General features: G+C 38.9%; 1 protein-coding gene across 2 annotated transcripts in view; it reads left to right on the top strand.

The window, feature by feature from the left end:
• The window catches only part of LOC122552824 (potassium channel subfamily K member 2-like), a 187,463-nt gene that overhangs the window by 160,963 nt on the left and 12,492 nt on the right, over positions 1–14,008 (top strand). For both annotated transcript variants that reach the window (XM_043695809.2, XM_043695808.2), the window contains 2 exons: positions 1,771–1,957; positions 10,910–11,052. In XM_043695809.2, coding sequence (XP_043551744.1) covers positions 1,771–1,957; positions 10,910–11,052 — 330 coding nt within the window. The remainder of the gene's footprint in view (positions 1–1,770; positions 1,958–10,909; positions 11,053–14,008) is intronic.

Genomic DNA, 14,008 nt, shown 5'->3' with positions numbered 1-14,008 from the left:
GCCATTGAAAGCAGTTGAGGACAAAACATTAGATGTTCTTAAGAGGGAGTTAGATATCATTATTAGGGCTGAAGGGATATGGGGAGAAAGCAGGAACGGGGTACTGAGTAAGATGATCAGCTCTGATCATATTGAATGGTGGAGCAGACTTGAGGGACAGGAATGGGCCTATTTTCTATGTTTCTAACCTGTTCTCCAGTTGGATCCTCAATATACTGATCTGAAATAAATCTTGAACACACTCCAGGAATTTATCCATCACAGTATCATTGCTAATGTCACTTCCCCAGGCTATAAAGTTAGATTAAAGTTAGCCACAATTGTTGGAGCACATGTTTTTCTTGTTTAATGCCTTGCCCTCCCTTACTACTGTTTGGCAGACTATAGACAACATGCATCCCTTGTTGATCCCACCACCCAGACTGATTCAACATCAAAATCTTATAAACCCCTATCCTCTCTTAGTATTGTACTGATTTTATCCTTCACTAGCAATGCCACCCATCTTTTTCCTTTGGACTTGTCTTTCCTAATTATTGATTTACCTTGGATATTCATTTCTTAGCCTTGATCACTCTGCAACCATTTCTCTATAGTCACAATTATAACATATACATTTACAGCTATTTGTGATATTACTTTGTTAACTTTTATGCCATTTAATGTTATATTCAGCTGATCTCTCCTTGGTAAAATAGACATTGTTTGGGTCACCTTTCTTTCTGTGTTCTCCAGGTTGAAGGATTGCACTTGTGTGATCGCTCAAATTCTCGAATGCCACTTCAGTGACATATTGAGGGAGTTTTTTAACCTTTGTATTACTTCACACATTGATGCCTTAAATGATTAAGATATCTGTGAAAGTTGGTGATTATGTTTTAAAATATGTTAGACCCAAAACCAAGACAACTTGCCAATGATCAGATCCTAATGGAGAGTTCAACTGAGCTATATAGTGAAATTGCATGAGTAAGATTTCCAACTTTGCCATTGTGAACTTAGAACTGCTCTGTGCGTCTTGTATTTTTCAATGTCTAGTCAATACCATGGTGGAATTTTCATTACAGTTCCTATCTCCCTCTGCCTCTCTCTCTCTTGCTCTCCTTGGTAATTTAATAAAGTAGCATTGATAATACAGTTACTGGATTTATGGGGCTGGAAATTGATTACCGTGTGTTTAAGAGCAGGGGGTATTCATAACTCACTGTGCCCTTTGCCATTCTGCCAAAGTATATCATTAAAGTGATTTCAGTATTCAGCCAGCATGATTTGCATGAATAGTTAGCTGAACAATCATGACTATTGCTTAGCCATAGCAAAACTAGCACATGTTCCAGAAAAACTCCTGCTTGATCTTAGAGGGGAGCTGTGATGATTCTCAGACATTTGCTGTTGAATTACACTTCCACAATTCTGGACATGGGAAATGGAACACCAGGTGAGAGAAAGAGCTCACAGGTTTCATAATGCTATGCTGGAGGTATCATTAATAGTTCAGTTACCATGTCCTTCTTGAACACGAGTCAGTTCAGGCAAAGTCTCTGACTGATCGCAAAAAAATGTGATCCCAAAAATCTTGGGTGACTAAGGCCTTTTATCTGAAACCCTAGTAGCACAACTGTCTGGGCTTGGTACTTCAGTAGCATGAACACCAGATCAATTTTGCAATAATTTGTTGGTCAACAAACCTGAGATATAACATTTTGAGATAAAAGCTCAGGAGGTAGAAGATAATTGCAAGTTTTAGAAATGATTTCCCCTCTTTTGCAGGAATGGAAAATCAGTCAAACCAAAATTCGTGTCATCTCCACTTTAATATTCATATTGTTTGGATGTCTGTTGTTTGTGGCTATCCCCGCAATCATTTTTAAACATATTGAAGGCTGGACAGCTTTGGAGTCTATCTACTTTGTTGTGATCACCTTGACAACGATTGGATTTGGGGATTTTGTCGCAGGTAAGCTTTGCCTATATCTGTTATTGTATATTAATTAAACTTTGCCAGATCTGTATTTGGGAGGTTTCAGATGGGCTGTTGGTTACAAACACCATTTTACTCCTTAAGCTGTTGTTTATCTCATTGTTGTGCACAAAGTGACTACTGCGATGTATGACTTGAAAATATCTTATCCAAACATTTTTCAAACATTTCACTGGTCTGTGAAGCACCTCTAAGGATTGGAAAAGTGTCATTTTATTGTAAGCAAATTTTATTTGATATGAATTATTATAGAACATAGAACATTATAGCGCAGTACCCTCGATATTGCACCAAACTGTGAAACCAATGTGAAGCCCCATCTAACCCGCACTATTCCATTTTCATCCATATGACTATCCAATGACCATTTAATGCCCTTAAAGTTGTCGAGTCTACTACTGTTGCAGGCAATGCATTCCATGCCCCTACTACTCGCTGAGTAAAGAAACTACCTCTGACATCTGTCCTATATCTATTACCCCTCAATTTAAAGCTATGTCCCCTCGTGATAGCCACCATCGAGGAAAATACCCTCTGATTATCTTATAAATCTCAATTAAGTCACCTCTCAACCTTCTTCTCTCCAACAAAAACAGGTGGCAACTTTCAGGGACCAATGGACGTGGACACCAAGATCCCTTCATTCATCCACACTTCCAAGAATGTTACCATTAGCCCTGTACACAGCCATCCTGTTGCTCCTTCCAAAGTGAATCACCTTACACTTTTCAGTATTAAACACCATTTGCCACTTCTCAGCCCAGCTCTGTAACTTATCCATGTCCAAATGTAACCTACAACATCCTTCTTCACTGTCCACAACTCTACCGATCTTAGTGTCATCCGCAAATTTACTAACCTATCCTCTAAGTCCTCATCCAGGCCATTTATAAAAATGACAAACAGCAGTGGATCCAAAACAGATCATTGCATTACACCACTAGTAACTGAACTCCAGGATGATCATTTCCCATCAACCACCACCCTCTGTCTTCTTTCAGCTAGCCAATTTCTGATCTAAACTGCTAAATCACCTCAATCTCATACTTCCATATTTTGTGCAATAGCCTACCATGGGGAACCTTATCAAATGCCTTACTGAAATCCATATACACCACATCAATTGCTTTACCCTCATCCACCTGTTTGGTCACCTTCTCAAAGAACTCAATAAGATTGGTGAGGCATGATCTACCTTTCACAAAACCATGCTGACTATTCCTAATCAACTTATTCCTTTCTAGATGATTATAAATCCCATCTCTTATAACCTTTTCCAACACTTCTCCCACAATTTGACCAAGGTTCATTGGTCAAAAATGACCAGCATTGTCTCGACTCTCCTTGAACAAGGGAACAGAATTTGCTATCCTCCAGTCTTCTGCCACAATTCCTGCAGACAATGATGACATAAAGATCAAAGCCAAAGGCTTGACAATCTCCTCCCTGACTTCCCAGAGAATCCTAGGATAAATTCCATCCCGCCCAGGGGACTTATCTATGTTTACATTTTACAGAATTGCTAACACCTCCTGCTGTGAAATTCTGTCCCGTCTAGTTTGGCAGCCTGTATCTCAGTGTTCTCCTTGCCAACCTCATCTTTTTCTAGTGTGAATACTGATGAAAAATATTCATTTAGCACTTCCCCATCTCCTCTTACTCCACACACAACATCCTGCTACTGTCCTTGATTGGCCCTAATCTTGCCAGAGTCAATCTTTTATTCATAATATACCTATAGAAAACCTTAGGGTTTTCCTTGATTCTATCTGCCAATGACTTCTAATGTCCCCTCCTGGCTCTTCTTAGCTCTCTCTTTAGGTCTTTCCTGGCTAACTGTAACTCTCAAGTGCACTAACTGAACCTGCACATCTCATCCTAACATAAGCCTTCTTCTTCCTCTTGACAAGAGATTCAACTTCCTTAGTGAACCACGGCTCCCTCACTCGACAACTTCCACCCTGCCTGACAGGTACATACTTAGCAAGGACACACAGTAGCTGTTCCTTGAATAAGCTCCACATTTCAATTGTGCCCATCCCCTGAAGTTTCCTTCCCCATCCTATGCATCCTAAATCTTGACTAATTGCATCATAATTGCCTTTGTCCCAGCTATAACGCTTGCCCTATGGTATATACCGATCCCTTTCCAGCGCTGTAGTAAACATAGCCGAATTGTGGTCACTATCACCAAAGTGCTCACCTACCTCCAAATCTAACAAATCTGGTTCATTACCCAGTACCAAATCTAACGTGGCCTCATCCCTTGTTGGGCTGTCTAAATACGGTGTCAGGAAACCCTCTTGCACACATTGGACAAAAACTGACCCATCTAAAGTACTTGAACTTCAGTATTCCCAGTCAATATTTGGAAAGTTAAAGTCCCCCATAACAACTACCCTGTTGCTATCACTCCTATCAGAATCATCCTTGCTATCCTTTCCTCTACATCTCTGGAACTATTCGGAGGCCTATAGAAACTCCTAACAGGGTGACTTCCTTTTCCTGTTTCTGACCTAAGCCCATACTACCTCAGTAGACAAGTCCTCAGATGTCCTTTCTGCAACCAAAATACTGTCCTTGACTAACAATGCCCCCTCCATCCCCACTCTTTTACTATCTTCTCTGTTCTTACTGCAACATCTAAATCCCACAACCTGCAACAACCATTCCTCTCACTGCTCTACCCATGTCTCCAAAATGGCCACAACATTGAAATCCCAGGTACCAACCCATGCTGCAAGTTCACCCACCTTATTCTGGATCCTCCTGGCGTTGAAATAGACACACTTCAAACTAATTTCTTGCTTGCCGGTGCCCTCATGTGATCTTGAAACTCTATTTTGGACCTCATTGCTCTCAACCTCCTGTATACTTGAACTACAGTTTGGGTTCCCTTTCCCCTGCTGAATTAGTTTGAAGCCACCCTGAGAGTATTAGCAATCCCTCCCCACCTCAGGATATTGGTACCCCTCTGGTTCAGGTGAAGACCATCCTGTCTGTAGAGGTCCCAACTACCCCACACAGAACCCCAATTATCCAGGAATCCAAAACCCTCCCTCCTGCACCATCCCTGTAGTCACATGTTCAACTCCCCCCTCTCTCTCTCTCTCTCTCTCTCTCTATTCCTCACCTTGCTAGCACATGGCATGGAAACAGGCCAGAGATAACAACTCTGTTTATCCTTGCCCAAAGCTTCCACTCTAGCTCCCTGAATTTCTGTCTTAAATCCCCATCTCTCTTCCTACCTATGCCATTGGAGCCTATCACCAATTATCACTAGAACACATTAAAGTTGATAAAATAGTTTACTTGTGTTGATTTGAAGTTGCTTGCTTTTAATCTCTGCTTATTCAAATGCAAACCCTGCAAGAAATACCTCCTGTACTGTGTTATTGAAATAGCTCAATTTTAACAACAATTTTAACAATTGTTTTTAAAGAGAGGAAGCATGACATTAAATTAATTGTAAATTGTTGTAAGGGAAACACATACACATACATAAGCCACCTGAAATCAAAGAACTATCTTCCAGCGAATTATAAAATTGAAAGACCGAAAAGATCTATTTCAGTATATGTCACGAGAGACATAAAGAATGTCAATGAGGAAATCTAAGACATTAATTGTACATTTCATGGTAATTCTCTGTTGCTGGCAATGTATGTCTGGAAATGTATAAAATGTAATGTTAAATTGGCTAAAGTATTTTAAAATTAAACTTCTAAAAGTTAAAGAACATAAAAATGTAGTAAAGAGTAAAAAAAGCAGCACAAATATTAAGTAAATACTTAAATAATAGTCTAGTTTGGCTTGGATTCCATCCTACTTCAAAAAGTATTATAATTTCCAGATTGGGGCTGTGGAGAAAAAGGGTCCTACCTACATATCCATTATATCAAGCTGCCTTTCTAGATAAGTTATTGGGCATTGTCTGGATTTCTGCCCATTACTTCCTTGTAAACCTTGAAAGGAATTCTACTGAATGTTGACTTGAGTTCTGTTGAACAGAAAATGCTGGAGAAAGTCAGCCAGTATCATAGCATCTGCGAAGAGAAAAACAGAGTTAACATTTCAGGCTGATAACCTTTCATGCGAACTACAAGTGATAAGTTAAAGATAAAACAGATTTTAAGGGTGTACAAAGGCAGCAAAAGGGAATGGGGCCAAATAAGAAAAGGCAGAAGAGATGAAATGAGTAAAGAGTTGATGGTACAAGGCAAAAGAGAGTGGTGTTGGGAAAGTAACAATAGATGTGTCCAGAGGGATTGTAAATGATAGAATCACGAACAGCTGCAATTCAAAAGTAAAAATAAACTCAAAAACATGTAAAACAAATAGGAAACAAATGCAGGCAGTGGTTAACATCTGAAATTGTTGAACTCAAAGAAGCTGAGCACAGAGAGGTCAGAGTGCAAATTGAGTAGAAAATTAAAATGCTCTGTTGAAGTAGCCGTGACTAAAGTGATCAATCAAAGTATTGAGGACTTTATTTATGAGCTGTACAGCTCTTTTAAGAGCTGAAGAAACTTCCTAATAATTTTCTTCAGGCTGAGAAAGGCCTCTGGGTAGCCTGGTAAAGTGTCTGTCGGCCACATCTCTTTTCTTTGGTAGATCAGGAAGGACATGTTTGCAGGCAAGAAACTGCCCACCTCAGCAGGTTCCTGGCCACCTCCCAGCTGTTTGGGGACCAAGAATGTGTTCTTTACCAAACCACACCAAGGGGATACTAATGGACGGAAGTTCCATTTCACCACATTTTCGAAACTATAGCTTTTTGGCTGCAGTGTTTCAATATCATAATAAGGAAATGTAACTTTATAAATGAAAGAAAGGAACAAAGAGTAAGGACACATGAAAGTTTCTCTCACTGAAAAGATGTGGTACCTGTGCTGGGACAAATCTTGGTCAATATATTTTTGTGCCTGAGGCTGGAAGAGTACACTTTTCCTCTAGTCCAACTATTCTATAGCTCACAAATAAAATAAAAAATACTTACCCCAGTTAACAAAATGACTAATTAAGTACCTTATTGGTTTTAAATTTTAAAAATCTAAATTAAACTAAAAGATCTATCAACGAAATTTCTTAATAAACACAGTTATTGACTTATTATCAAAACAATACTCATTCAATGAAGATACAATAAGTGGTTAACAAACACAGTCACTAATATAGAAGTATGAATTCCTATCCTTCTAAATATTCCCAAAACACACATGCATTTAAACAATTAAGGAAAACAGAAATACAAAAATAAAATAATTTTCTCTGCACAGATCGGCTTTCTGAAAAGAAAACCTTTGGCTGATTTTTTTTTCTTGAGGACGAAAAGGTAAAGCACAGAATGTTATGAAGCCTGTTACTCGAATGTTCTGTCACACGTAGTTGAGACACTAATCATGTATGATTATCTTTGGAACCTTTCAGCCACATCTTGCTCAGGAAATATTAGTTCCTCCAATCACTTCTTCGGGAGAACAAGTTTTACTCTGAACTCGGAGAAAGTGAGGACTGCAGATCTCACTGCCTGACCCGCTGTCCTTTTCCAGCGCCACCCTTTACCCTGAACTCAACTAGAGGGTTTTATTTTCAGAAATGGGAGAGATCAGCTGGGCAGCTTTTTATTACAGACTTTTTGTCCTTCAGCTGATAAACAGAATCAATCCTTCAGTCACTGTTCTAACAACTCAACCAGGCATCTGTACCAGTGATGTGACTCCAAAGGAAGCCTTGTTTTTATTTAAAAGAAGAGGTCTCAGCAGCAAACATAGTGAATGCTGGAGAAACTCAGTAGCATCTGTTGAAACATTAATAGTGATTCCCTTTCCACAGATGCTGCCAGCTGAAGAATTGCTTAAGCACTTTCTGTGTTTGCTCCAGATTTCCTGCATTTGCATTATTTTGCTTTTAATCAGTTCTTAACAACCTATTTTAAAGAACCAGCTCAACTTATTTATACAAAACTTGAAGTGATGAAACAAATAATGGGACTGGACAGGTTAGATGTGGGAAGAATGTTCCGGATGTTGGGGAGGTCCAGAACAAGGACTCGCAGTCTAAGAATAAGCAATAAACCATTCAGGACTGATGAGGAAGAATTCCTTCACTCAGAGTTGTAAACCAGTGGAATTCCCTACCACAAAGCTGTTGGGGCCAATTTGTTAGATATATTCAAGAGGGAACTGGACATGACCCTTGCAGCTAGAGGGATCAAGGGGTATAGAGAGAGAACGGGAATGGGATGCTGAAATTTCATGATCATATTGAATGGTTTGAAGGGCCAACTGGCCGATCCCTGCAGCTATTTTCTATGTTTCTATGTAAATCCATTTTTCCACAGTCCTTCAAAACCTAAGCCTTAGATCATAGAGATGTACAGCACAGAAATAGACCCTTTGGTCCAACTCATCCATAACGATGAGATATCTTAAATTAATCTAGTCCCATTTGCCAGCTTTTACATAGAACATAGAAGAATACAGCGCAGTACAGGCCCTTCAGCCCTCGATGTTGCGCCGATCCAAGCCCACCTAACCTTCACTAGCCCACTATCCTCCATATGCCTATCCAATGCCTGCTTAAATGCCCATAATGAGGGAGAGTCCACCACTGCTACTAGCAGGGCATTCCATGAACTCACGACTCGCTGAGTAAAGAACCTACCCCTAACATCTGTCCTATACCTACCCCCCCTTAATTTAAAGCTATGCCCCCTTGTAAGAGCTGACTCCATACGTGGAAAAAGATTCTCACTGTCGACCCTATCTAAACCCCTAATCATCTTGTACACCTCAATCAAGTCACCCCTAAACCTTCTTTTCTCCAATGAAAACAACCCCAAGTGCCTCAGCCTTTCCTCATACGATCTTTCTACTATACCAGGCAACATCCTGGTAAACCTCCTCTGCACCCGTTCCAGTGCCTCCACATCCTTCCTATAGTATGGCGACCAAAACTGTACACAATACTCCAGATGCGGCCGCACCAGAATCTTATACAACTGGCCCTTATCCTTCTAAACCCTTGCTATTCATACGTCCACCCAGCTGTCTTTTAAGTGTCGTAATGGTATCAGCTACATACACTTCCTCTGGCAGTTCATTCTATACACACACCACTCTCTGCCCCTTAGGTCCCTTTTAAATCTTTCCCCTCTCACCTTAAACCTATGGACTCCCCCAGCCCAGTCTTCCAAGATATTCATACATATGATATCTTTGTGACAATGTGCACACGTGTATTTACTTGTATTTGAGGGAACAACATTTGTTAATAATACCAAATTGGAAGCACAGTGAATTATGTTGACATTGCAAAAGACAGTAAAAGAATAAAGATGTGCTAGCAGGACAGATGGACAAAGGGAAGGTACATTTCAGTGTAGTGAACTCTCAAGTGATAAATTTTAGAAGTTACAACAGAGCAAGGAAATATGGTATACTTCAAATCACAAAATTTTAAACTGGGTCAATGTGCAGAGCATTTCGTTGTGAGGGTACAGAGCCATTAAACAAGATTGTATGAATAGAGAAAGATGCGCCAGGTTCTTGTTTATGTTAGCAAGTAGCGGTCAAAGATACAAAACCAATGGGGTAATGTTCAACCTGTCCAAGAAGTTGATTCAGCAGGTGGGGGGCTGTGTAAGTTTTAGACACCCCTTTGTAGTATATAAAAAGATTTAGTTTAGATTCACCAGAAAGTTTCCAGGGTTGGGGAAGTTACTTTGGAAATGAAAAGTGAGAAGTTTGGTCTGTTTTTAAGAGCTGAAATAGTAGCGGAGTGACTTTGTATAACATATCAAATAGATAGGAATAATTCAGTAAGATAGGCAATAAAGTCCATGAATTTAAATTGTCATTAAACAACAGAATATAGATCAGCCAAAAGATCTGTTTTTCTGTGAACATTTAAGATTCTGACATTGATACAGGCTATTTGGATGACAAGGCACATGTATAGTTGAACTATATTTTTGGGATTTTTCATTGCTCTGTTGTTAATTCTGTTCAATTCTGGGGTGATTGGCAGTGTGAAATATGCGAGAATTACTTCCTAGAGATGAAGGATATTTTTATTAGAAATTATTTTACAAGATAGTGTAAAAATAAACTGAACTTATTTTTGTACTTTAAGGAAGCTCATCCATCTAATCCTTTGCCAGTTTCAGACCTCTCCAAGATCTTGTCCTAACTTATCTTGACAATATCCGAGTTTGCCTTCCTGTATTGTTTGATTTTGTGTTCCTTTGTGCACCCTGTTCTCTTCAGAGACATGATAGAGTCATGAGCTATTTTGGTCTTTTTAAAGGCTGCACAGTCACTTTCCTTACCTCATCTGGCACTGCTCACCAGTTGTACCTTTATTTGCCTTAGGCTATTCAATGCGCTTTAGATCATTTCCTATATTAAAAATAAGATATAAAACTGCATCCTATTTTCTTCAAACCTTCCGATTAAAGTTCGAATGGCTCTTTTTGTTTCAAACTCAAAGTCAATTATTTCACAGCAAAACTCAGAATAAGGTCAGAAACATCTGTAGTTTTGTAATCTTTATGATCTTTCCAAAACAGACTATTAATTTAATTCTAATATTATGCGAACAATGCACCTAAGGCACTGAGTTTACACTTGCCAATCTCATTTTGGTCAGGGTTCTTAACAGCTCAGTTTTGTAAGCCTTTTCAAGTCACCACAGGTCACTACTCTAAGTTTAACAGCACATGAAGTGCCAGTTGCATTTTTGTTGCGTTAACCTTAATGAGAGATCCTTTAGGAACTAGATGCTATGGCTACTGCTTCAAGCTAACGTGTATAGCTTTGAACTTAAAAAATGTGTGAACATCTGTACTATCACCTTCAAAACAAAAACCACAGGCTATAGTTCATCTGAAATTGACTGACTTACTATTTTCTTAATGATGTTTAGGAGAGAGTCCTGATAAAGAATATTTAGACTGGTACAAACCTGCTGTATGGTTCTGGATATTAGTGGGACTTGCTTACTTTGCTGCAGTTTTGAGTATGATTGGAGATTGGCTTCGTGTCATCTCAAGGAAAACAAAAGAAGAGGTATGTTGCTCTTAACTGTTTATATTACCTCTTTAATGCAACTTATTTTTTATATCAGTTCTTTGGAGCCTGGTATGTTGATGATCCCTGGAATTTGCTTTCTTTTAACTAATTGTTTTCTTTGCATCTTGATTTAAAAACAACTTCAAATACTTTATGCATATTTGTCCATTGTGTTATCCATTATACTGAGCTTTTTTTTATAAGTCTGAGCCCATATTTGTAAAGCTTCTAAACACACATTACATGTGGTACTTTTTAGTTTACAGACTGACATGATCCATGAAGTCAGTGGCCTGGCTTTATGTGGTTGATTTATATTGCCTGCACTACAAAAAAAAACTTCATTGGTTGTCATATGTTTTATGAATGCAAGTTCCTTCTATAAAACTGGTTCTCTGATAACAAGCTTAGAAAATACTTGGATATACATTAAAAAGTCAAAGTCTCTAGGTGAATCCAGGTCATGACAAAGAAAGTAAACGTTATGAAAAAATTTAAAATACTTCAGTTTGCCCTGAGGCTGGTGAGAATGTGGCATTTGCGGCTACATGCATTGATTAAAACATTTAAGCTGAGGTTTGATGCACGCTTGAGGGAGAAGGTAACATAGGGGGCAGGCAGGGAGAAGTCTTTATAATTGAATGAAGCTCATCTGGAGAATAATCCCTGATGCAGAGTTGTTTGATAGAAGGCTTTGCTTTTCATTCTTGTGATCTGCATGTCATTGGCAAAGCAAATATTTATTACTAATCTGTGATTGCCTTAAGAAAGTGGTGGTAAGCCAACTTCTTCAACTGCTGCATTCAATGTGGTGTATCACTGAAAGTGATGAAAGGCAGGGCGTTCCAGTATTTTGACTCTTTGATAGTGAAGGAATTTAGTTCCAAGTCAGAATCATGTGCAGCATGGAAGGAACTTACAAATGGTAGTGTTTCCATTCATCTGCTTCTATTGTCCTGTATAGTGGATGCTGCACATTATGTACTGCTGAAGAAACCTTGTGAGTTGCAGCAGTGCATCTCATAGATAATATATTCTACAATCATAGTATATTGGTTTGGGAGAATGAACACTTAAATTAGATGGATATGTTGTGAATCAAGTGGACTGCTTTATCCTGGATCGAATCGAGCTTATTGAATATTGTTTGAGTTTCACTCAGCCAAGTTTAGAGAATATTTCATCACATTCCTGACTTATGTTTTGTAGATGGTGGGCAGGCTTTGGTATCTCAGTTACTCATCTCAGAATTCTCAGCTTCTGACCTATCTTTTCAGACACAGCATTTATACAGCTGTTTCAGTTACTGGTCAATGGCAACCCTAAGATGTTGAAGGTGAAGGAATTAGCGATGTTTGAATGCCAAGTGGAAACTGTTAAATTCTCACTCTTTGGAGATAGTCGTTATTTTGCGCTTGTGTGACCTGAATGTTATTTTCTATTTATCTGACCAAGTCTGAACGTTTTTCAAGTCTTGTTTCGTGAGGAGTTATCAGTGATGCTGAACATTGTGCAGTCATCAGTGCACAATGCTTCCTTTTTGTTGGAGGAAGGTTATTGATGAAGCAGCTGAAGGCGGTTGGGCAGTCACCTGAGGAAGACTCACAGTGTAGTTTTCGGGCTAAGATGATTGACTTCCAAAAACCAAAACAGTCCTCCTTTGTACAGGATATGACTCCATCCAATAGAGTGTTACCCCCCAAATTCCCGAGGACTTCAATTTTCCCAGGGCTTTCTGATGCCATACGTGATCAAATATTGCCTGGAAGTCAATGACAGTTACTCTCACTTCACTTCAACTCTTTTAATTGTACTTGGACCATGTCTATGGTGGGGACTGGAGTTCAGAGGTATTGGTGCTGTTAGACCACCTTTCCAGTCACCAGATTTGGAGGATCTTGCAATGACTTTGCTGGCGATACTTTTCCAGTATTTCTCGATGCCTTCATTTGATTTTCCAAGTCTGAAGCCTATAAGAGCCTGCAAATCACTGCTGTCTGTGATAAACTATGGCTTTAAGAGGTGTATTTATTTTGTTTGAAGAGAAGTTTGAAGGCAGAGATGCTGAGCTGTCCATTGAAAGCTAATAAAGTAAACAGCTTGTGTGACCTTGGTTTTTTTTTAATTGGACCAATAGAAGCAGCATGAATGGGTGGGGCAAGTTCCCACAGAACCAGGATTTTTAGTTTCAGTAGCAGTTATTGCTGGGTCTTAAAACTGAGTGGAAACTGCAGTATATCTCTCCTTGCTACTATTTCTCACAAAGTGTTCCCTTGATGTTTTCTTCCTGGGATGCTAGAATTGCATATGAGCCAATCTACTTTGTTGACTTAACCTTTGTCAAGGATCTGTTTATGGGATGTTACAATATTGGAACAGTTACTATTTAATAGTAAAATAATCTATTACTTTTTGAAGTTTTCTAATAGAGTTATAGCTAAGCTAATTCTTTTTCTTTTTTTTGTTGTACTGTAACTATAGTGTATGAATAACGTATATTTTGCTTCAAGTGTAATAGCTTGACCTATTGAATTACATTGGGAATGCAACACCTTACACTTACCTTTTAAAATAAGAAAAAGTTAGGGTCTAGACTATCTTCTTAATATATTTTTGAGGTGGTTTGGTCTGGTCCATAAATTATCTATTAACCAATGAGCCTGGTCCCCAAAATACTCTTTTCCTCAGTCAGCCAAAGGCAGCAGGGATTTGCTAAATAAGTGCTGCTTGATAGTTCTACCAACAACTGCACTTTGCTGATGATTGACAGTAAAGTGATGGTGCAGTAATTTGATCTTTTTGTACACAGTGCTTAACATTATGAGGGACATAGATAGAACAGGTAGGAATGAGCTTTTCCCCTTGGTGGAGGTATCCATGATCATGGGGCATAGATTTAAGTTAAAGGCAGAAGGTTTCAAGGGATGTGAGCAAAACACTTTTCACTCAGAAG

The sequence above is a fragment of the Chiloscyllium plagiosum genome, unplaced genomic scaffold (genome assembly GCF_037043375.1).
Source record: "Chiloscyllium plagiosum isolate Xiang-an unplaced genomic scaffold, Cpla_swu_hap1 HiC_scaffold_10, whole genome shotgun sequence".
NCBI classification, from domain to species: domain Eukaryota; kingdom Metazoa; phylum Chordata; class Chondrichthyes; order Orectolobiformes; family Hemiscylliidae; genus Chiloscyllium; species Chiloscyllium plagiosum.
Note: the sequence above shows the minus strand (reverse complement) of the source record. Positions and strands in the feature narration are given on the sequence as shown.